General features: G+C 46.8%; 3 protein-coding genes across 23 annotated transcripts in view; 2 read left to right on the forward strand and 1 right to left on the reverse strand.

The window, feature by feature from the left end:
• The window catches only part of LOC308122645 (bcl-2/adenovirus E1B 19 kDa-interacting protein 2-like protein), an 8,268-nt gene extending 6,800 nt beyond the window's left edge, over positions 1 to 1,468 (forward strand). For 9 of the 20 annotated variants that reach the window (XM_080484615.1, XM_080484617.1, XM_080484618.1 and 6 more), the window contains 2 exons: positions 826 to 924; positions 1,028 to 1,468. In XM_080484615.1, the coding sequence (XP_080340741.1) occupies positions 826 to 924; positions 1,028 to 1,052 (124 nt within the window). In that variant the 3' untranslated portion in view covers positions 1,053 to 1,468. Of the gene's footprint in view, positions 39 to 62; positions 96 to 825; positions 925 to 1,027 lie in introns of those variants that run through there. The other 11 variants (XM_080484611.1, XM_080484620.1, XM_080484622.1 and 8 more) reach the window with 5 other exon arrangements.
• Positions 1,197 to 13,957, reverse strand: cdc42se1 (CDC42 small effector 1). Of its 2 annotated transcripts, XR_013936161.1 has the most exons (7): positions 13,843 to 13,957; positions 13,020 to 13,279; positions 9,192 to 9,296; positions 9,014 to 9,083; positions 3,589 to 4,134; positions 2,281 to 2,751; positions 1,197 to 2,162 (listed from the first exon to the last, which is right to left on the reverse strand). XR_013936161.1 is itself a non-coding variant. In XM_080484635.1 (5 exons), coding segments are annotated over exons 2-5 (327 nt in total). In that variant the 5' UTR covers positions 13,170 to 13,279; positions 13,843 to 13,949; the 3' UTR covers positions 1,316 to 4,132. The 2 variants fall into 2 exon arrangements, 1 of the variants encoding a protein (XP_080340761.1); XM_080484635.1 differs by having other exon boundaries at positions 1,316 to 4,134; positions 13,843 to 13,949.
• Positions 13,958 to 14,479: 522 nt separating this feature from the next.
• On the forward strand, positions 14,480 to 22,404 carry mllt11 (MLLT11 transcription factor 7 cofactor). Its single transcript, XM_080485479.1, has 3 exons — positions 14,480 to 14,581; positions 16,919 to 17,097; positions 21,852 to 22,404. Exons 2-3 carry the CDS (start codon positions 16,930 to 16,932, stop codon positions 21,942 to 21,944), a joined length of 261 nt encoding a protein of 86 aa, XP_080341605.1. The 5' UTR covers positions 14,480 to 14,581; positions 16,919 to 16,929; the 3' UTR covers positions 21,945 to 22,404.
• The last annotated feature ends 1,015 nt before the right edge of the window (positions 22,405 to 23,419 follow it).

Genomic DNA, 23,419 nt, shown 5'->3' on the forward strand with positions numbered 1-23,419 from the left:
TCTGCTCCTCTTCATCTTCATCATCAGCACACTTAAAGGTCTCTGATAAAACCCTTCATCAGGTCTGCTCCTCTTCATCATCAGCACACTTAAAGGTCTCTGATAAAACCCTTCCATGTACCTCCAGTGTAACATGGTGGCTAAAGACCACTTTCTAAGGTTCTATAATCTTAGAGTCTTCTCAAACGTATGCCTGGTTTTAAAGGTTCCCAATGGCTCCTGGCTGTTTACAAAACTTTGTCTCCCGGCGCTCTATGAACTCCATCAGATCAACCAGAGTCGCTTCTTTGCAGGACTGCCCTCTACCATTCCGCTGTTCCACTTTTGGACATTCAGCTTTAGCAGCTTGTTCCACGACACAGTGGAACCAGCTGCCCGACGCTATGAGGACATGTTCCACCATCAAGGGCTTTAAAAGTGAGATGAAGGAACATCTGGAAAGCAGCCAGTACTGCACTCACTGATCGATGCTGCTGGTCTTTGGTCCAGCACCGGCCTGATCTTACTAGTTTTAATCTTTTGTCTGGTTGATGTGGGGGTGGGCAGGGACAAGTCGGGGTCATTTTATTTTTTAGTGATATCTCATGTCTTGGTATGCGTCCTGTGTTAAACATTGTCCTGTGAATGTCTTTATGTATGGACCGTCTTTTACTTGCCACGGGACTGCAGATGTGAATTAGCCTCCCGCTAACTCTGCTACGATGCATCGAATGACAACATTTAGGTTTAAATTGTTCACGGTCCCTTTTAGAGGAATAAATTAATGAAAAATGTTTCAGAGCTACTGTTCTTCATGAAAACCTCCTCCTTCTTCTGCCTCCTCAGCTCAAAGTTCAGCAGGAAGCTTCAGTTTGTCCACAGCCTGCAGGAGCTCTCGCTCCTCGTCCCCACAGAGCATGTGCAGATCCCCGACTGCGTCAGAGAGTCAGTCAATCTATTCATTCATTAGATTAAGACCAATTAAGTCTGTATTGTTTTATTTGCCTCAGGAACATTAGTTCAATCTCACCACTGTTCTCACCTGCAGGTACGACGATAGTCTGTCCAGGTGATCCAGCAGGAGTGAATCTCCTGAGAAGGCATCACACGAAGCACTGACAGGAAGTTGTTTGTATTTTCACATTAAATTTACCAACAAGCTTAAAGTCTGCAGTGAGCAGTTTTACCATGGCAACCAGTGAACCAAAAAGCTGTTTGATAATGAGTTGTTTTTATTCAGCTGGAAAATGTTTTTTCATAAACGACTATTAAAGATAAAATGGACAAAAATGATACAATGCATGTAAAAAAAAAGAAGATAAAAACTATAAAAGAGTGAATGGAAACTCTTTATTGGTCCTTTTGGGAGCAGAACATTTAAAGTGCTGAGGAACACACAGGAGTGTGTGAGTGTGTGTGTGTTTGTTTTAGTAAAGCCGTCAGCACAGAAATAAATACAATGCTAAATGTTGAAGTGTTATGTTCAAGGACTCGAGCTTGTTTTTGTTTTTTTAAAAAGTGCTGAAATTTAACGGGTTTTTTTCAAAACACATAAAAGTTACAAAGATTTTCTGATAAAAATATTCTGTTGGTTGTAGAAAAAACATGAAATGGACTCTGGACTGAAACAAACACTCAGACTGCAGACACGCATGACAACCTTTTCAGGGCCCCTGGACCAGAGCGCGACCCCCCAAACTGATGGAGCAACAAGAGAGAACTTTAAAGAGGAACATCTAGAAAAACAAACACAGTCCAGTATAGCAGGATTTGGAGGAGTTGACCCTGGAAACTCCTGGAAGGATGAGAGAGAGCGCACTGAGGCACGCTGTGGAATGTAGTCTGAAGAGGTCTTCCAAACCAGAGGATGCCACGCTGAATCATGGGAAACTTTTTAACACTTTTCGTACGTTCGAATTGTCCCTCCTAACTCCTTATCTATCGCCTTTTCTTTAGCCCCGGAACTGTTCTGTGTGGCGGCCATGATGAGGACTGTCTGAGTTCTCAATCAGCAAAGGAAAGGAGGCTCATTGCTTCTTTTAGAACCTCCTTTAGCCTAGGAACCACTGATGCTTCCTTTAGAACCTCCTTTAGCCTAGGAACCACTGATGCTTCCTTTAGAACCTCCTTTAGCCTAGGAACCACTGATGGTTCCTTTAGAACCTCCTTTAGCCTAGGAACCACTGATGCTTCATTTAGAACCTCCTTTAGCCTAGGAACCACTGATGCTTCCTTTAGAACCTCCTTTAGCCTAGGAACCACTGATGGTTCCTCTAGAACCTCCTTTAGCCTAGGAACCACTGATGCTTCCTTTAGAACCTCCTTTAGCCTAGGAACCACTGATGCTTCCTTTAGAACCTCCTTTAGCCTAGGAACCACTGATGGTTCCTTTACCAAAGGAGACCAGCTCATGTTCTCCCACAATTCCTTGCGGCGACAACATTTAAAGGAACCCGCTCATCGGAGCGTTCAGGGAAACTCAGGATGACTGAAAAAGGAGCAGATCATGTAAGTTAGCAAAGCAATAATCTGCCTAGAACCACTTGAAATCATCTAGAACCCAGATTAACTTTTTGTAGTTCATTTTCAGAAACTTGTAGTTCTTTCCCCATCATGGCAGACGTCACTAACTAGAGCCGCCGTTGCATTATTATGACTTTACTACATTACTAAGTGAAAGTCTGACTGCCTCACCACCGTGATCTCCTTTACTAACTCCTTTAGGAAGCCTCCTAACACCTTTACTAACTCCTTTAGGAAGCCTCCTAACACCTTTACTAACTCCTTTAGGAAGCCTCCTAACACCTTTCCTTAACTCCTTCAGGAAGCCTCCTAACACCTTTACTAACTCCTTTAGGAAGCCTCCTAACACCTTTCCTTAACTCCTTTAGGAAGCCTCCTAACACCTTTCCTTAACTCCTTTAGGAAGCCTCCTAACACCTTTACTAACTCCTTTAGGAAGCCTCCTAACACCTTTCACTAACTCCTTTAGGAAGCCTCCTAACACCTTTACTAACTCCTTTAGGAAGCCTCCTAACACCTTTCACTAACTCCTTTAGGAAGCCTCCTAACACCTTTACTAACTCCTTTAGGAAGCCTCCTAACACCTTTCACTAACTCCTTTAGGAAGCCTCCTAACACCTTTACTAACTCCTTTAGGAAGCCTCCTAACACCTTTCACTAACTCCTTTAGGAAGCCTCCTAACACCTTTACTAACTCCTTTAGGAAGCCTCCTAACACCTTTCACTAACTCCTTTAGGAAGCCTCCTAACACCTTTCACTAACTCCTTTAGGAAGCCTCCTAACACCTTTACTAACTCCTTTAGGAAGCCTCCTAACACCTTTCACTAACTCCTTTAGGAAGCCTCCTAACACCTTTACTAACTCCTTTAGGAAGCTTCCTAACACCTTTCCTAACTCCTTTAGGAAGCTTCCTAACACCTTTCACTAACTCCTTTAGGAAGCCTCCTAACACCTTTCACTAACTCCTTTAGGAAGCCTCCTAACACCTTTACTAACTCCTTTAGGAAGTCTCCTAACACCTTTACTAACTCCTTTAGGAAGCTTCCTAACACCTTTCCTAACTCCTTTAGGAAGCTTCCTAACACCTTTACTAACTCCTTTAGGAAGTCTCCTAACACCTTTACTAACTCCTTTAGGAAGCTTCCTAACACCTTTCCTAACTCCTTTAGGAAGCTTCCTAACACCTTTACTAACTCCTTTAGGAAGCTTCCTAACACCTTTCCTAACTCCTTTAGGAAGCTTCCTAACACCTTTCCTTAATCCTTGGACGTCATCCCCCCTGGATGACGTCCAAGGTTACCTGATGTTAAGGTAAAGTCGATAGATAAGGAGATAGGAGGGACAATTCGGTCATACCCATAGTCATACAGACTTTCTGTCATTTCGAAGGGCATGCTGGGAGATGGAGTCCAGGGACGTTGTCTAACACTGACTGGAAACCTCCTCCAGCCTGCCCCCTGGTGGTGAACAGAGAGATGGCTGAGGAGGCAGAGAGGCATGCTGGGAGTTGTAGTCCTTATTTCTTTCAGGCAGCTTTAGATGTTCAGTCTTTGGGTCAGCTCAGGAGGAGGAGGTGAAGAAAAAAGGAAGGAGGAGGTCAATCAGCTGGTCTGAGGCCATTCAACACAGTCCTGAAACAAACAAAAAAAAGACATTTTAGTGTGTGTTCACAGACAGTTCCAGATGTTCATCATGTTTGGTCATTTTGACCTCATCTCCTCCTGAACGGATCTAGACTGAAACACAATATATTGAATAATCAATATGACAAAAACATTTAAGAACAAAACATCAAAAGAGTGTGAGTGAGTGAGTCGTTTCCATAAGCTGTTCTGGGCCTGAATCCAAAGAAAATCTCTGGGACAAGCTGGTACCTCTGGACCGGAACCATGTAGATCCCCAAGCCCTTCAGGCATCAGCGCACTGTAAGTCACCTCATCACCAGTGGGTGATGAGGTTATTGATAATGGACATGTTGTGTTGTGGTCGACTCTCCACTGTTGCTGGATTCTGCTTCAATGAACTAAGCCAAGGAGAAGAAAACTCCACTGAAGCTTCAAATTAAACACCCCACTCCATAATATCAGTGGAGCAGAAACCTTTTACATGCTCAAAAAAAAAACCTCAAATAAAGCAACCATAAACAACACAATATAACTCCAAGTCAATAACACTGAGTGTGAATCAGTTTCACCTGCTGTTGTGCAAATGGAACAAACGGGTGGAAATGAGACGCAATCAGCCAGTGAACCCTGTCGGGTCTCTGTGGCCACGTTCACACGTACCTGGGTTTTTAAAAAAAAACGACATTTCTCCTTCTACCTTTAAAGGAGACATATCATGCTTTTAAATCCTTCCTTTTTACATATAAATCATACAGTTGTGGTCTATATAAAGCGGAACTGCAATGCTTGGGTCTGAATCCCTCATCATTAGAGCTCCACAGGCCCCTTTTCTACCCCTTTTCTGATGTGCTTCTGAGAGCAACTCGTTTTGGGGCGGTCTCTTCATACCCCGCCTCCTCTCCAGGTTGCAGAGGTGACACTCGGTTCAACTCCACCCTGTTCGGCCATCTTTGTAGTTTGATAGAACAGATACAATTATCTAGCGGCGCAGAAACTTTATATTCACACATTATTTACAAAATGTCAACAAGGGAAGATTTGTCCATCCAGCCATACATGTTGGAGCCAGAGTCGGACCCGGCGGAGCCAGATGAAAATGACCATGATGCACCTGCAGAACAACGTCTTCATATGGATGTAACGCAATGGTGTGTTACTATATTTACACTAACTTCTCCATCCATGCCCACTACTACAATACTGCCTGTATTACAACGACTATTTAACACAGAAGTTACATTCTAATCTAAAACCAGCACACAGCGCTAACATATGAAGACGGTGCAACTGCTAATGCTAACAAAACAATGACAGGGACGTCTTATCATCACACTTTTTAGCGTTATATACAGCTTACCGAAGTGCTCTGTTCGTCGTCTCCATAGATAGAAGGAACTGACCGCTCAATCAGACCAAGTCTTTCGGCAAATCCTTCTTTATACTGGCGGAGGTTGCTGAAGCAGTCGTCCTTAAAGTGATTCGCGCACACAAAAATGACCTTACCCACAGATGTGGGTACATTTCTGTGAAAAATAAAACTCAACCAGGCACTTGGAAAAGGTTCTGATGCTGGGAGACGGTGTAACGAAGCTTGTGGGTTACTACATCCAACAACCGAACATTTCGACTTATCCTCTCGTAACTTCGGTTGGACTACAAAATCGCAGCGAGAAACAAAAATGGCGGATTGCTCGAAATGTCGATGTCCTAATTTGGCAGTTCCGCTGAGAATACTGTGACGTCATTGTTCAAAAAACGTAATAGAGAATAGAAAAATCGAAACCGATCGCAAAATATGACCAAAACAGAATATAAAGATATCAACGGAGCACCTGAAGAGAGTACTTTGAACTTTTCTGTACTTCTAAACACTCTAAATATACAACAACATGCATTTAAGGGCTAAAAAAGTGGATTTAGCATGATATGTCCCCTTTAAAAGAAAAAAAAAAATCTTCATTTACACAGACCCGCATATACCCCTGGTTCAGCGCTGCTATGAGCATACCAAACCTGTAGGGGTCAGTGTAGCAAGAAGCATGCAGCCATGATCGTCAATCAGAATCCTGGAGAAAAACACCACGTCGAGAATTGTGACGTAAATATCGGCCTACCCCCGTTTAGATGCAACCAGAGACATGGATTTCATCCAGATCTCCACTGTGGCCAGAGTTTTCAGGAATCATCGTTTGTGGTGAGTCGGAGCTGTGTTTATGTGTTTATGTGTGAATGTGCGGCCCACGAGTTCCCCGTGTCTTCCCTTTCCCCATGTATTTAAACCCCTCTCAATCTGTCGTCTGTGTCGGCTCGTCTCGTCATTCCCCCTGCGTGATGTTGGTGTTCCCTGGATTCTGGTTTTCGTTTCTCTGTTCTGACAGAACGAGCCGAAAAAGCATGGACCCAGCAGACTCTACTCGCCCCTCGTCTCTTCAAGGCTCCTGTCCCTGTGGGGCCTGTTCCTGACCGGCTGGCTCCCATGTGGCCGGTTCCCGTCCAGCCGGCCCGCCTCTCTGTTTCTCCGAGGGGGCCCCAGGACATCTGCTGACCCTGGCAAGGTCCACAGAAGCGGTGCAGTGGTGGCAGTCCAGATGCCCCAGAAGATTCGACGGCGACCCCACCTGTACCTGGAGGAGAGGGATTTTCTCTCCAGCTGGCCTTCCCCGGCCCGTCATGAGCCGTTCTTTTCAGAGTTTTTGTTCCTGAGTCCATTAGTTTCCTGTGTTCCCAGAGCCCCCTGTGTCCCTGCTTCCTAGAGCCCTCCAAGTCCCTACCTCTCTGAGTCCCTAGTGTCAGAGTTCCTTGGCCTGCGAGCCTTCTGAGTCCCAAGTCCCCCGACTTTCAAGTCCCCAGGCTCTAGTTCCTCCTCCCTTGTCTCTCTTGTCTTTGGGCCATCAGGTGCCTGCTCTAGAAGGGGGGTACTGTCAGGTCCCTGTCTGCATCTGCCTCTATGTGTCTTACCTCACCTTTCCAATTATCCAATGGTCTTCTCCTTCTGTCTGCACCTGTCCTTTCCCCGAGTATTTAAATTCCTCTCCCTCTGTTGTCTGGGTCGGCTCGTCTCGTTATTCCCCCTGCATTATGTTTGTGTTCCCTCGACTCTGGTTTCGTTTCTCCATTCTTGTTTGGAGTTTTACCCTACCTGAGCTTTTCTTCAATAAACTGTTTTTATGGAATCTGGTGAGTCTGAGTTTGGGTCCACCTGCAGCCCCTGACAGAGGCGGAGTCGACAACCCACACAAGGTACTCTGGTAGTGCAGCTCATCCAGGATAGCCATCAATGCTGCTATGGCAAGAAGGTCTGCTTTGTCTGTCAGCACAGTGCCAGAGCATGGCGGAGACACCAGGACACATGGAGGAGACATCAGGAGACATGGAGGAGACATCAGGACACATGGAGGAGACATGGAGGAGACACCAGGACACATGGAGGAAGACACCAGGACACATGGAGGAGACATGGAGGAGACACCAGGACACATTTAGACATCAGGAGACATGGAGAAGACACCAGTAGAGAGGCCAGTACACCTGGAGGAGGCCGTAGGACGGCAACAAGGCAGCAGCTGGACCGCTACCACCTCCTTTGTTCAAGGAGGAACAGTGGAGCACTGCCAGAGTCCAGCAGGCCACTGATATGCATGATTCTGCTCAAACTGTCAGAAACAGCTTCCAAGAGGTTGGGATGAGGCCCGAAGTCCACAGGTGGGGCTTGTGCTCACAGCTCAACACCGTACAGAGTGACTAGCATTTTCCAGAGAACAGCAAGGTTGGCAGCTTGGCCACTGGCGCATTGTGTTCTTCACCCATGAGAGCACACCCACATCCCGTTGTGGAGAACGTTCTGCTGCAGCAACATCCTCCAGCATGACCGCTTTGGTGGAGGGTCAGTAATGGTGTGGGGAGGCATTTCTTTGGATGGCCCACTGCCCTCCATGTGCTAGCCAGAGGTACCCTGACTGCCATCAGGTACCGGGATGAGATCCTCAGACCCAGTGTGAGAACAGATGCTGGTGCAGTGGTTCCTGGGTTCCTTCTGATGCAGGACAATGCCGGGCCTCATGTGGCTGAAGTGTGTCAACACTTCTTCCATGATGAAGGCATTGATGCTCTGGACTGGGGTGCCCGTCCCTCAGACCTGAATCCAATCCAGCACCTGTGGGACGTAGTGTCTTGTTCCATTCACACAGTTGACTGATGCTTTGATCCAAGTCTGGGAGGCCATCCCTCAGGAGAACGTCCCTCAGGAGAACATCCCCCAGGAGAACCTCCCTCAGGAGAACGTCCCTCAGGAGAACGTCCCCCAGGAGAACATCCCCCAGGAGAACCTCCCTCAGGAGAACGTCCCTCAGGAGAACGTCCCCCAGGAGAACGTCCCTCAGGAGAACCTCCCTCAGGAGAACGTCCCTCAGGAGAACCTCCCTCAGGAGAACATCCCCCAGGAGAACATCCCCCAGGAGGCCATCCCTCAGGAGAACCTCCCTCAGGAGAAGATTTGCTGCCTCATCAGAAGCATGCCCAGGGGTTGAAGGGAGGTCGTACAGACACGTAGAGGCCACACACACTGCTGAGCCTCATGTTGACTGGTCTGGAGGAAGTTCCACTTAAGTTGTATCAGCCCGTAATTTGAGTTTCCACTTTTATTCTGAGTACGATTCCAAATCCAGACCTCCAGGGGATAACTGTTTTGATTTACATTGATCACGTTTATGTTCCACGCATTCCACTATGTAATGAAGATTCAAGTGGAATATTTCATTCATTGAAATCAAGGATGTGTTATTTTAGTGGTCTCTTTATTTTTTGAGGCGTGTGTGTGTGTGTGTGTGTGTGTGTGTGTGTGTGTGTGTGTGTGTGTGTGTGTGTGTGTGTGTGTGTGTGAGCTTACAGGTTAACAGACTGCTCCTGACGTTCATGTTTGGTCCTTTCGACCTCATTTGCTCCTGAACGGATCCAGACTGAAACACAATTTATTCAACAATCGATAAGAACAAAACATCAAGAAACTCTGTGTGTGTGTGTGTGTGTGTGTGTGTGTGTGTGTGTGTGTGTGTGTGTTCTCTGACCGGCTGCAGGCCGTCTGCCATCTCTCCTGATCCGATGTGTGTAAGGTGGATGAAATTTGTCGGCTCACCAATCATACTGCGATCAATCCTCCTCCTCTTCTTTTTCTGCACACACACACACACACACACACACACACACACACACACACACACACACACACACACACACACACACACACACACACACACACACACACACACACACACACACACACACACACACACACACACACACACACACACACACACACACACACACACACACACACACACACACACACACACACACACTTTAGTTCCTGTCCAAATGAGCCAAAATTATCTTTTTCTCCTGGTTGATCTTTTGTTTCCATCCACATGGCGCCATAAACATTATTTAAAATGATGTAGTACAACGGCCCACGTCCAGCTCAGTAGGTAGAGCATCAGACTCTCAGTCTCTAGGTAGAGGGTTCATGTCCCCCGTCCAGCTCAGTAGGTAGAGCATCAGACTCTCAGTCTCTAGGTAGAGGGTTCATGTCCCTCGCCGGGCGCCACCTTCCTGTGAGCTCTCCACCTTCCTGTGGGCTCTCCACCTTCCTGTGGGCTCTCCACCTTCCTGTGAGCTCTCCACCTTCCTGTGAGCTCTCCACCTTCCAGTGGGCTCTCCACCTTCCTGTGGGCTCTCCACCTTCCTGTGGGCTCACCAACTTACTGTGGGCTCTCCACCTTCCTGTGAGCTCTCCACCTTCCTGGGGGCTCTCCACCTTCCAGTGAGCTCTCCACCTTCCTGTGGGCTCACCAACTTACTGTGGGCTCTCCACCTTCCTGTGGGCTCTCCACCTTCCTGTGAGCTCTCCACCTTCCTGTGGGCTCACCACCTTCCTGTGGGCTCTCCACCTTCCTGTGGGCTCTCCACCTGCAGGAAGGTTCTTAATGGGTCAATGTGATCTGGGTGACGGTGCTCAGACTGACACCACCACCACCCGGAAACAGAGAAGAGGGAGGAGATGGATGGTGTAGGAAAGTATGGAGTACTTAACTCTTAAAGAAATACAGCCAAAATGGAGAAGAAGACACTGAGATTACTTCTGCTCATTCTGGTATTGGAGAAATCCACCATGTGGCCTTATTAAAGCAAAGAGCACCAGCAGCTCTTGTAGCTCTGCCTGGAGCAGATAGTCTGCCATGTTGTTGTTAAGTGACATCACGGACCTGAAGCTGCAGAAGGTGGAGGGACACACAGACTTTTATTTTCAGCTTTACAAAGAGGCTCAGTGTGACTTCCTGAGTGAAGTCATGGCTGTTCTGAGTGTGTGAGCTGCTGCTGTAGTGCTACAATAGAACAAACAGAACGCTCTAAAAATACAGAGAGGAAGCACACACACACACACACACACACACACACACACACACACACACACACACACACACACACACACACACACACACACACACACACACACACACACAGACACACACAGACACACACACACACACACACACACAGACACACACACACACACACACACACACACACACACACACACACACACACACAGGTTCAGAGTAGAAAAGGTGGGACATTGGTCAGAACACTGCCGTTTATAAGAAACTGTCCACTGACGGTGGAACATGTGACTGCCACAGAGGTCAAAGGTCAGTCAGCTGATTAGGGCCCGGTTGTTCAAAACTCGGTTATCGTTTAACCAGCTGCTAAATACATTTAACCGACTGTTAACTTTAATGGCACCGTTATCTTGTTGTTCAAAACTCGGTTAACTTTAACCGGGTGTTATCTTGATGTTAAAGTAAACGCACCTTCGTTAACTTTTTAACAGTGTGGTTAACTCTCCCCATGGCGTTCACTGGCAGCGCTGCGTTCACGATACCAGTTCAACAAAGGAAGGACAGGCTGGACCGAGGACTTAAACTTTGATATAAGTCAAGACTGAAATGAAGAGTTACGCCTTTATGGAGCCTTGAAGTGGCCATAGGGAATAAATATATATATGTATATAATACGTGGGAATGAGATAATAATTACTAACTGGACACAGAGAGTTACTCTCTCCTTCCTCGTATTATATTTTTCACCAATGTCGCCTCCATCCCCTCATATTTGCTGCTCTGCAGCTTTAAGAGCCTCGTTTCCACGGAGCTCATTAGATCTTGGTGTTTTCTAACTAAACCTGTGAAGTCCAGACGAGTTAAACTCTCCTTGGTCCAGAAAGAGAAGATCTCATTCTCATGTCTCCTCTTTAGCAGGAAGAAATGATCCTGGCTCTTATTTTTCACCGTTCCAACATTCCATAGTGACTTTCTGCTCCTTTCACTTTATTTCTGGACGTGTCTGAATCAAAAGCTTCAACATGGAGGAATGGAGGTGTAGAATGATAGAACGCTGCTCTACAGCCGTTTCCATGGTAACCTAGGTAAACACTCTGATTAAAGTTCTCTTTCACATGAAGCCATTAAAAGGCTCATTTTAGCTCTAAAAACTCCAAGTTTTCATTTCCAGTAGTTTGTAGTTTGTTTAGTAGTTCCTGAGGAACCAGAAGTCTGGCTTCATTAGAAAGAAGTTCTGTGGAGCGTCTCCTAGCGGAGCGCCCCCTGCTGGCTCATGAGGACCTCTCCCTTCATCAATCCAGAGATTAAATGATCTGGTTCCCTCGCTGTATTAACTTGAGGTAACGACTTATTATCTGGTTCCCAGGCGTTGTTCTTATTTTTCTCTCTGGCCACTCAGGCCACGTTCTAGATTGTTCTCTCTGGTCAAATTAAAAGAAGATGAGGCAACATGAAGCCTCGTCTGATAACCCAGCTCAGGTTTCATCTTCCACTTTAACATCCTGGTAGCAGCGTAGTTTCTCATGTTTTATGGTAGTTTAATAGAGCAGATAAAAGCACTGCGCTGCCTCCACCACTATGTTTAAGACAACACGCGGAAGCACGGAGACTTGAAAGTGGGCGGAGCCTTGGGCGGAGCTGCGTCAGGGATGCTAACCACTGTTGTTAACCTCATTGTTAACTTTGACAGCAACGTTAACTAACGGGATGACTAACCATGATTTAAACAACGCATATTTAACACTTGGTTAGCTAACGGTGGTTAGGGCTTAACCAGTGGTTAAAATAACCCAGTTTTGAACAACCGGCCCTGTTGGACAAAGTGTTTGAGAGGTGAAGATGAGGATGAGGAGCAGTTTACCACTCTGAGGGCCACTGCCACTATTCAACAACAGGAACCGAGAATCAGAAATCAGAAAACACTGCACCAACTCAGCGACAACCACGGCATCGACCCAGAGACAACCACGGCATCGACCCAGAGACAACCACCTCATCGACCCAGAGACAACCACCGCATCGACCCGGAGACAACCACCACATCAACCCGGAGATAACCATCGCATCGACCCAGAGACAACCACCGCATCGACCCAGAGACAACCACCGCATCTACCCAGAGACAACCACCGCATCGACCCAGAGACAACCACCGCATCGACCCAGAGATAACCACCTCATCGACCCAGAGACAACCACCGCATCGACCCGGAGACAACCACCACATCAACCCGGAGATAACCATCGCATCGACCCGGAGACAACCACGGCATCGACCCGGAGACAACCACCACATCAACCCGGAGATAACCATCGCATCTACCCAGAGACAACCACCGCATCGACCCGGAGACAACCACCACATCAACCCGGAGATAACCATCGCATCGACCCAGAGACAACCACCGCATCGACCCAGAGACAACCACGGCATCGACCCGGAGACAATCATTGCATCGACTCGGGGACAACCACCGCCTGAGAGCGTGTGTGCATTACCGGCGGTGGCTTCGTCACCACACAGCAGCCCATTTTGTGCCAGAAGTCGCTCATGGTGACACTGAGCCTGCCCAGCGGCCGGCTGTTGCTCTCTGCTGCCGCCCTGCAGGTCGGAGGAGGAGCTGCAGTCAGGGGGTAACCCCGGGGCATCAGACAAAGAAAACTGCCCCACCAACAGCAATCGCCAATCAGATCACAGCGTCCAGCCAGTTCCTCACAGGGAAACGGAACAATGGAATCCAGACAGCTGCAGCTTCCACCTGTAGACATACAGAGTAATCAGACTACAAACAAATTACTTTCATTATATTTCACTTCACTTATATCCAAAACATGTTTTTCTGTCTGTGCCTCCTTTTTATGTTTCAGGCTTTAGCGGGCGGCGTTAGCACATGTTACAGATGTTCCCACGTTACCAGGTCAGACATTTACAGAAGTTTCCACATGTTAGCAGATGTTTACATACTGCAGGTTGGGGTACATTTTGAAGTGTTTTGAGTTTTTGGTTGGTCACAGTAAGTGAAGGCAGAGAAGAGGACAGGAGAAGAGGACAGGAGAAGAGGACAGGAGGAGAGGACAGGAGAAGAGGACAGGAGGAGTTCCTGTCAGCAGCTGGAAGTTCCTGAGGCTCAGAGCTCAGGAACACAGCTCAACAGGGCCGAGAGCGAAACCCTGAGCAGCAGGAGCAGCAGGAGCAGCAGGAGCAGCAGGAGCAGCAGGAGCAGCAGGAGCAGCAGGAGCAGCAGGAGCAGCAGGAGCAGCAGGAGCAGCAGGAGCAGCAGGAGCAGCAGGAGCAGCAGGAGCAGCAGGAGCTCAGACTCACCACAGACGAGGAGAAGATCAGCTCCGTGTCCGCGGCTCTGAGGTGTGGCTCCAACCAGGAAATCCAGCTTCACACCGCTCCTGGCTCTCCCTCCTCCTCCCCTTCCTCTCCTCCTACTTCTGCCCCTTCCTCTCCTCATCCTCCTCCTCCCCTTTCCCTCCTCCTCCTCCTCTCTCCACCCTCTGCGCTTCCTGCAAACTCACACAGCACCCCCTGCAGGACAGCAGCAGTCATCACACCAAGACCACCAACCTGTTGTTACGAGTTCAAGAGAGTATTCAGAGTATTATAATAATAATAATAATAATAATGATAATAATAATAACAACAATAATAATAATAATAATAATAATAATAATAGGGTTTGAATGATTCCTGGATGGATAATAAAAGGAACACACAGTTCATATTAAGCCCATATAAATAGAAAAGCATGACTTCAAAATAAAACTACATGTTGACCTATTTATTCAAACATAACAGAAAACGATTCGCTCTTCTTTGAGTCACTGAGGTTTTTGTTGCTGTTTTAAAGATAAAACTAAATAAAGATACAAAACCAAAAAACTTAATTTGAGAAATTGTTAGAAAACATCAGAGTTTTGTTGTGAAAAGACTTACCGGAATTGCTGATTTTGAGCGTTGAGATGAGACTGACGCATGCGCAGAGACGTTCATCAGATCCACCGGCTCTAGGACAAAGAGCAGAGCTTTATTCTGACCCGCCGATAACCGACAGGTAACTACCGGTGAACTCCTGGGTGAACGCACGCGCTAACAGAGCCACGCCTTTCTAGATATTCGAATTTGTGGGTTAAAGGCAGAGATTTTTTTCGTGATAAAATGACGTCACGTTGCTTCAAATATAATCACGGCAATGTTTCATTCTATTTTCGAGTGAGGCGTTTGAAGTCTTAACGTGTCTGGACCCGGTCATTGTCCGGTCTAGACCTGGTCTGGGTCTTAGTCTGGGTCCCGGTTTGAATCCTGGTCTGAGTCCCGGTCACGCCTCGAACAACAAGCGCTCCTTCAAGCGGTTAATCAATCAGAAACATGCAGATCTGCGCCACATGACATCATGAAGCCTCGAGACCAAAATACAGACCCCGAAATAAAAATCCCAGAAAGACCAGGACGGAGTCCAGGACTGATTTAATTCAGTCCAACAAGCTTCAACACCCGGGTCCTGTTTCAGACAGCAAATATCCAGAGACAGAGCCAGACCCCCTGAGACAGAACCAGACCCTCAGAACCAGACCCTCAGAAAGAATACTAGGGCTGAACGATTTTGGAAAATAATCTAATTGCGATAATTTTTTCAAGGTTCTCTTCTCATGTATTTTTCAACAAACACAATAAATCAGTGTGTATAATAATAAACAATATCAGATTTATTCTACATAAATTGTTCTTTCTTATAGGCTAAGCTCATGTTAAGATAAAGTCAAATGAAGCGTGTATTAATATGAAAGACAGTTTATTTATCTTCTACTTCAATGACAGTAGTAAACTTACTAAGTACTGTGTGTTATTATCATTATTGTTGACTTTATATGAGGCTGTAATAAACTCCTCTCTACAGTAAAGTATGAAATGTACTAATGTATACATGTATTCTCTCTAAAGACACCTTGAGGTTAGTATCAGGACAGAAAAGAAGCAGTACAAAGTATTTTAGTTCCATGTGGACAATGAGGGGGTCTGCGTGACGTCATCATCTCATAATAAACTAGTTCTTATATCTTTAAAACCTCAGAATCACTTCATTAATCTCTGGGGAAATTCTTTAGCAACGCAGCACCAACAGCTCGAACAACACAAATGATTGGGACTATTTTCAGGGAGTTTAGCGCGGAGTAGGACGCAGCTTCACGGGGGTGTGAATCGACTGCTCCAGCAGAGGAGCTGCTGTTCATTGTTTTGATGGCGCGGTCAGCGCCGTTCTCCTCGGAGAGCTGGAGTTTTAAAACGCTGACGTCTGGCGGCGGAGCGACCGCCTCGCTGAACAACTGCTTAGCTAACATCCACGTTGCTGCGTTGCTTTGCTAACATCCACATTGCTGCGTTGCTTAGTAAACATCCACGTTGCTGCGTTGCTTAGTAAACATCCACGTTGCTGCGTTGCTTTGCTAACATCCACGTTGCTGCGTTGCTTAGCAAACATCCACGTTGCTGTGTTGCTTTGCTAACATCCACGTTGCTGCGTTGCTTAGCAAACATCCACGTTGCTGCGTTGCTTAGCAAACATCGACGTTGCTGCGTTGCTTTGCTAACATCCACGTTGCTGTGTTACTTTGCTAACATCCACGTTGCTGCGTTGGTTTGCTAACATCCACGTTGCTACATTGCTTTGCTAACATCCACGTTGCTGCGTTGCTTTGCTAACATCCACGTTGCTGTGTTGCTTTGTGGTGTTGTGAGACTAAAATCCCTCCAATCAGCAACATGTTGCCATGAAAAGTTGGATAGCACAGTGCTACTTCCCTAGCCTGCTCGCCGGCTGCAAACTGTGGACTGGATTTCCTGACTCATTCCTCCTGGTCTCATTGAGACCCGCCTCCCTTCAGGAAATCCAGTCCACAGTTTGCAGCCAGCGAGCAGAGCAGCAGCAGGGAAACACTGGGGATCATTTCAGCACCATGAAGCAGACCAGGATCATGGATCAGACCAGGATCATGGATCAGACCAGGATCATGGATCAGGAACCTCTGCAGGTTGGAGCGGAAATTTCTGATCCGTGAATTATGTTGGTATCAGAACCCGATCCCGGATCGGATCGGCTCCATCCCTAAAAACAAGGCCATTGTGCAGCAGGTTCATTTGACTTCTCTCCCTGCTGCTCTGCTCGGCTCGCTCACGCAAACGCAATTAATCGTTCAGCCCAAGAGAGAACCAGACCCGAGACGGAACCAGACCCTCAGAACTAGACCCCCAGTGACAGAACCAGACCCTCGGAGACCAAACCAGACCCTCAGACACGGAACCAGACCCTCAGTGAAGATGTTGTGGTGAATGAGCCTGTGACTCCGCCCCTCTGTGGTGTTTGCATTGACGTGTTTGTTGTTGTTGCTGTCAGACCGCGACTCGATGGAGAACTGTCAGTTCGACTCGTTCCTGTTCTGGAGGCAGCCAATCCCGGAGCTGGAGCTGTCCGAGCTTGAGGACCTGGGTCTGGGTCTGGGTCTGACGGCCGGCCAGCTGGCCAATGGCTGCGCAGGAAGAGACAAGGTCCAGGGGGGGAGTCTCGGGGATGAGGTCAGACCAGAAACTTGTGTTTACAATCTGTTTACTGTGGTTACACTGTTTACAGCCTATTTACTGTTTACAGATTCTTTACAACATACGGAGTATTCCAGAAAGCGGGTTATATGAAAACTCTGAGTACATTAACCCTGAAATGAGGGAAACTCCAAGTTCTCCGCTCTGACAGGTTGAGCAGAAGAAGTCCTGAGTTCCTGCCTGGCTCCTCCCACCAGAAGCAGCTTCCAAAAAAAGATTGTCCATTATTTCCAAACCCGATCGTCATCGAGGCAGAAATAACTTGAGATAATTTAAGTCACAAGAGAGTCCTCCGGCCCAGATGAGGTTTAAAACATAAAATAAATAAAAAGGTGTAAACTTTGTGTTAATCTCCTGTAATTTCCGGACTATAAGCCGCAAGTTTTATTACAAGCTTTGAACCTGGCGGTTTAAACAATGACAGAGCAATTTTAGATTTTTATGTTTCAAAGAGCTTTTTGAAAGTTAAACGTGGGTGATGCGTTCAGGTGCATCACGTAAGTCCAACCTTTCTTTTTTTTCTTTTTAAATTTGGTGGGTGCGGCTTATATTCAGGTGCGCTCAATAATCTGGAAATTACAGCGCAAAGTAGGATATAAACAGAGAAGGAGTTTAAATAACATTTTTTAAGGGGTTTAAAATACTACTTGTAGCTACTGAATTGATTTTTTTTTTAATCTAATAGTTTAATTATCAATTGAAATGCTAAATACTACAATTAAACTAGGGACGTCCCGATCACACTTTCTGGCCCCCGATACCGATCCGATCTTTCAGAATTGAGTATCGGCCGATACCGATACTTCCCCGATCCGATACTCACATTACTATTGCAAATATACTCATTTTTGGAGCGACTAAGACGTCTGGAGCTAAAAGCACTATTGGCAGAAGCTTTGTTTACCTAGAAATTATTGTAAAACTCACTTATTGAATCAGAATTCCTCTCTTAAGAACTTATTTAAACTTTATTCAGTCAGAAGAACAAAAACCCAGTTAGTACACTCTGCAGTCTTGTTTCTCTTATTTACCTTAACTTAAACTACTTCACCTGCATTTTGTGGCAAATTAAAAAAAATAAAAATGAAACCCAGAGAATCAGTTTGACTAACATATAAAGTATAAAAAACTACAACTTAAACAGTAAAACAGTATTCAGTAAAACCAATTCCACTTCAAAGTGTCTTTGGCTGGTTGGGGTGAAAATAAGTCCTAAAAAAGTGCAAATACAATAATAAAAATAAATAAATAAATCTTAAACATAAATACTCTCAGGCTCCAATGTAACTTCTTTGTGTATTAAATTCCAGTTTACCTTAAAGCAGTATGAGAGGTTTGACCTGAATGTCACTAAACATTTACAGTTCAATGTGAAGTATAAATACTTCATTCTACTTCAAAGTGGTAAAACCTGTTTGACTAAAGTATTCTGAACATAGTACTCTCAAAAACGTTTTCACAATACAATCTTTGTCCTCCATGTCCTTCTCCAAAACCTCCGTCACCCCTCACTATGAACACGGCTCAACACGAGGCTTCAGGGCATGTAGTACACATGCCAGGCCTTTAGGGGCGCTGTGACTCACCAAACACAACAAAAAGCAGAAGAAGACAGACCACATAGAAATTTAGAAGTAGACTTCTACACATAAACACATAAACCACTATATATCACTCTAGTTTTATAGGTCTATGGCCCCGCTCCGCCTGCTTCTAGCTTCTGCAGCTCCACCCGAGCTTCTAGTCCCTGATTGTTCTGGTTATTAGGGGACGTAGTGGAGCGGTGGGGGGAGGAGGGGGGCCATTACGTCATCTATTGACCACAGATGATGGTGTTTGCTGAGCGTACTCCACCGCATGTTTACTTTTTAGATGTTTTATCAGATTAGTTGTGTTAAACGAAGCTCTGGTGCTCCACCTCTCAGGACTATGGTGAAGCTCCGGTGCTCCACCTCTCAGGACTGTGGTGAAGCTCCGGTGCTCCACCTCTCAGGACTATGGTGAAGCTCCGGTGCTCCACCTCTCAGGACTGTGGTGAAGCTCTGGTGCTCCACCTCTCAGGACTGTGGTGAAGCTCCACCTCTCAGGACTGTGGTGAAGCTCTGGTGCTCCACCTCTCAGGACTGTGGTGAAGCTCCGGTGCTCCACCTCTCAGGACTGTGGTGAAGCTCCACCTCTCAGGACTGTGGTGAAGCTCTGGTGCTCCACCTCTCAGGACTGTGGTGAAGCTCCGGTGCTCCACCTCTCAGGACTGTGGTGAAGCTCCACCTCTCAGGACTGTGGTGAAGCTCTGGTGCTCCACCTCTCAGGACTGTGGTGAAGCTCTGGTGCTCCACCTCTCAGGACTGTGGTGAAGCTCTGGTGCTCCCCCTCTCAGGACTGTGGTGAAGCTCTGGTGCTCCACCTCTCAGGACTGTGGTGAAGCTCTGGTGCTCCACCTCTCAGGACTGTGGTGAAGCTCTGGTGCTCCACCTCTCAGGACTGTGGTGAAGCTCCACCTCTCAGGACTGTGGTGAAGCTCTGGTGCTCCACCTCTCAGGACTGTGGTGAAGCTCCACCTCTCAGGACTGTGGTGAAGCTCCACCTCTCAGGACTGTGGTGAAGCTCTGGTGCTCCACCTCTCAGGACTGTGGTGAAGCTCCGGTGCTCCACCTCTCAGGACTGTGGTGAAGCTCCACCTCTCAGGACTGTGGTGAAGCTCTGGTGCTCCACCTCTCAGGACTGTGGTGAAGCTCTGGTGCTCCATCTCTCAGGACTGTGGTGAAGCTCTGGTGCTCCACCTCTCAGGGCTGTGGTGAAGCTCTGGTGCTCCACCTCTCAGGACTGTGATGAAGCTCTGGTGCTCCACCTCTCAGGGCTGTGGTGAAGCTCTGGTGCTCCACCTCTCAGGACTGGTTTGGTTATCCACCTTAAACTCCCTCCAGACTGCTGGTTGATCCTCTCAGTGGCTTCAGGCTGCTCACCTCAGTTTACGGCAGGTGGCACACGGGGCTGCTTTACGGCAGCTGATAGAAAAAGTTGTTTTTAAGATCGGCGGGGTGATCGGCTGGATTTGCAGATTCCCGATCAGTCACAAATCACCTATATCGGCCCTGATCTGATATCTATATCGGGACATCCCTAAATTAAAATCAAAGTGAGGTGCAATTATAACATATCTGCCTTTCCATTCTGAACTTTTTATTTAGCCCGGAGAACCACATTGAGATTAATAATCTCTTTTATAAGTGGTTATGTGAAAATTATAATTTTACATTTCATTTGTAGCTGCTTCCAAATTGCCTGGATTGCTCCTCAATGAAATTCAGATTTTACACCTATTTATTATTTTACCTGTCTGCTGCCATCTAAAGTTAAGTTAAGTCACTCTGGCTGCAGTTTTCTCCCAGTGGTCGTCTCTGCTGCTGCAGCACTGGGACCTTTACTGTGAAATAACTGGGTTTTCAGTCCATTGCCATAGTGACTGGTGGTAATGGGGCTCTGTTGATGATGGCTTTTCATTCTGAGGCTGGATTTCCTCTTCTCCAGATAAGTTCAGGATTAACTCTGGTTTTCTGTACTACGACTCTCGCTCACTTCTCACCAGGATAAATCACCATGGTAACAGATGCTGGATGTTTAACCTGCTCCGGAGCAGGTTATGTTCTGGATAAGAGGTCAGAGCTCCGCCTCCTGACCAATCAGATCTCTTGGAAAATGCCCCGCCCATTCTTCAGTGATGGTGATTGGTGGGCAGGTTGAGCTCTGAGCTGCAGCAGAGAGGAGATGATCAATTAATTTAGAGATCTTTTTGACATAATAAAATAAATCCTGGTCTCTGAGGCTCTGAAGGAGGTTCTGGTTCTGGACTTGTTCCAGGTTCTGTTGATCTGGAATAATGAGGTTCATGATCACACCTGACAGACCTGCAGAACCATGAATTGATGGAACCAGAACTCCTGGTGTCGTCACGGTGATGAATTAATATTCCAACATCAAACACTCAAAACAACTGGATAGAAAATATAAACTTAAGAAGATCAGTGAGGAAGTTCAGCCCGACACGTTTCTGCTGGAATAAAGTGAAACTGATTGATTAGCAGACGTGCTGTCCGTTCATATCGCTGATAAATTAATCTGGTATAATCTCACCAAGTCAGGATTACCAGTCAGGAAGGTTCTGGCTGCAGCAGCAGTGTTGCTTTGAGCTGCTGGATGTTTGAATTCTTCATAATCTCAGAGATTAACTGCTCCTTCAGTAAATCTGTAAACTGCTCTGCAGGGTTTCTCTGTGTGTGATTGGTCAGACGCTGCAAACTCCGCCCCTTTCATGTGAAGGTCTGGGTTGAACCAGAGAGTTGATAACCTGCTTGGTAGTAACGGTGATCAGGACCCAGTGTCTGGATCAGTCAACCAGGAAGGAGAGATCCTGGATCTGTTGATCAGGGTTCCTAGTCCAGACCACTGGTTGTGCACGTGCATAACTCAAGGTTCACATACTCAAGAGTTACTTGAACCAATTCAGATCAGCTGCTCTGGAACTGGAAACTCAACAGTTTTGTCTCAGAGTTCAGGAGAGACTCTGAGTTTGTTCAACCTCCTTTCTGGAAAACTCCCTGGTTTACAGTTTGTTTACAGCTCATTTAGTCTGTTGTTGTTAATAGCTTCCTTGTGTTTGTTGTTGTTTATGGTTATTTGTTGTTGTTAATAGTTTCCTCATGTTTGTTGTTTACTGTTGTGGCCCCCTGCAGGCTGAACTCTCCGAGTTCTCGTCCTTTAACTTCTGGAAAACTCCAATCGGTGAAGTGGACGCTCTGCTGGCCGACCTCAACCTGCTCTTCTGAGACCAGAATCCAAAGAGCCAAAGTCCACCGGGACCAGGTCCTGGTCCAGAACCAGGTCCAGGTGGGCTCTGGAGCCCTGAAGTGTGCCTGGATCTGATGAGTGAGTCTGGTTCGGGTTACTCATCAGAACCAGCAGGTCTGAGTCCCGTTCACTTCCTCTTTGTGGATCTAAAGGTTGGATCACGTTAAAGAACCCCCCCACCCCCCCACCACCCGGGTTCCTCCAGGTCCCAGACCTGAGACCACGGGACCCTGCTGTTGAACGTGACGCTCGTCTTTGGTTTGTGCCTTTATATAATTTGATTCACAGCTGTTCCATTTACCTCTGTTTGTTTGTTAATTTATTTATTTATTTATATGTGTATTTATTTAATTATGAATGCTGCTGTCAGTGAGCGGGTCTCACCTGTGTGGACGGACTGCACACCAAACAATAAAATAATAAAACATGTTTGTGAGCATCAACAGTGTTTTCAATGATGAGACTGTCAAGGTAAAAACCCGGCAGTCCAGACCAGGACCTAACACCATGACTGGAGCAGACACCATCATTGGACCTAGAAATAACCAACTTTCTTCTTTTTTTTTCTGCCCTTGTCCTGTTCGGCAGCTTGGGCCAACAATATGATGTGATCTAGAACCTTCGGAGTCAGAACAGTTTTTGGTCTTGAACAGGGAGAGACCTGGAGTCTCCTCCTGTTGTCTCCTCTGTCAGAAGATGGCATGGCTGCCGTACACGACCGGGGGGGAACGCTCAAAGAGAGAGAGAAGAGAAGTTGAGGGGGGAGGGGGGAGGGGGGAGGGGGGAGGGGGATAACATACAATATCCTTGTTGTGCTACATATATTATTTGCAGTTATCACACTGATCCAAATATTTTACAACAGTTTTTGGATTAAACCAGCCTGAGCAGCTCTATCTAGACAGTAAGATGATTTCTTAGATTAACCAGTCTGAGCAGCTCTATCTAGACAGTAAGATGATTTCTTAGATTAACCAGCCTGAGCAGCTCTATCTAGACAGTAAGATGATTTCTTAGATTAACCAGCCTGAGCAGCTCTATCTAGACAGGAACGTGAAGCAGGAACATGAATTAACAAAGAGGTGACAACAAAAGAGGAACATGATTTTGAGAGTTTGAACAAATGATGATAGAGAACAAGCAACTTCAGAAGCACCTTTCGTGAGGAGTGGAAGTGTGTGTGTGTGTGTGTGTGTGTGTGTGTGTGTGTGTGTGTGTGTGTGTGTGTGTGTGTGTGTGTGTGTGTGTGTGTGTGGCTTGTCCACTGGGTGTGACCGGAACTTTTGTGGGGGGACCCGTGGCGACACGCCGGGGTCCGAGGCCATCGGGCCCGGACCCCGCCACCCCGGCAGATGGAAGCCCCCCAGGCCCGGGGAGACCCCAGCGAACCACCCCAGAGAGCCACGCCCCCGCCCAAAAAGCACCCGACGGAGAATGCAGAGAGGAATCCCCC

Source organism: Lipophrys pholis (genome assembly GCF_963383615.2).
Source record: "Lipophrys pholis genome assembly, chromosome: 17".
NCBI lineage: Eukaryota > Metazoa > Chordata > Actinopteri > Blenniiformes > Blenniidae > Lipophrys > Lipophrys pholis.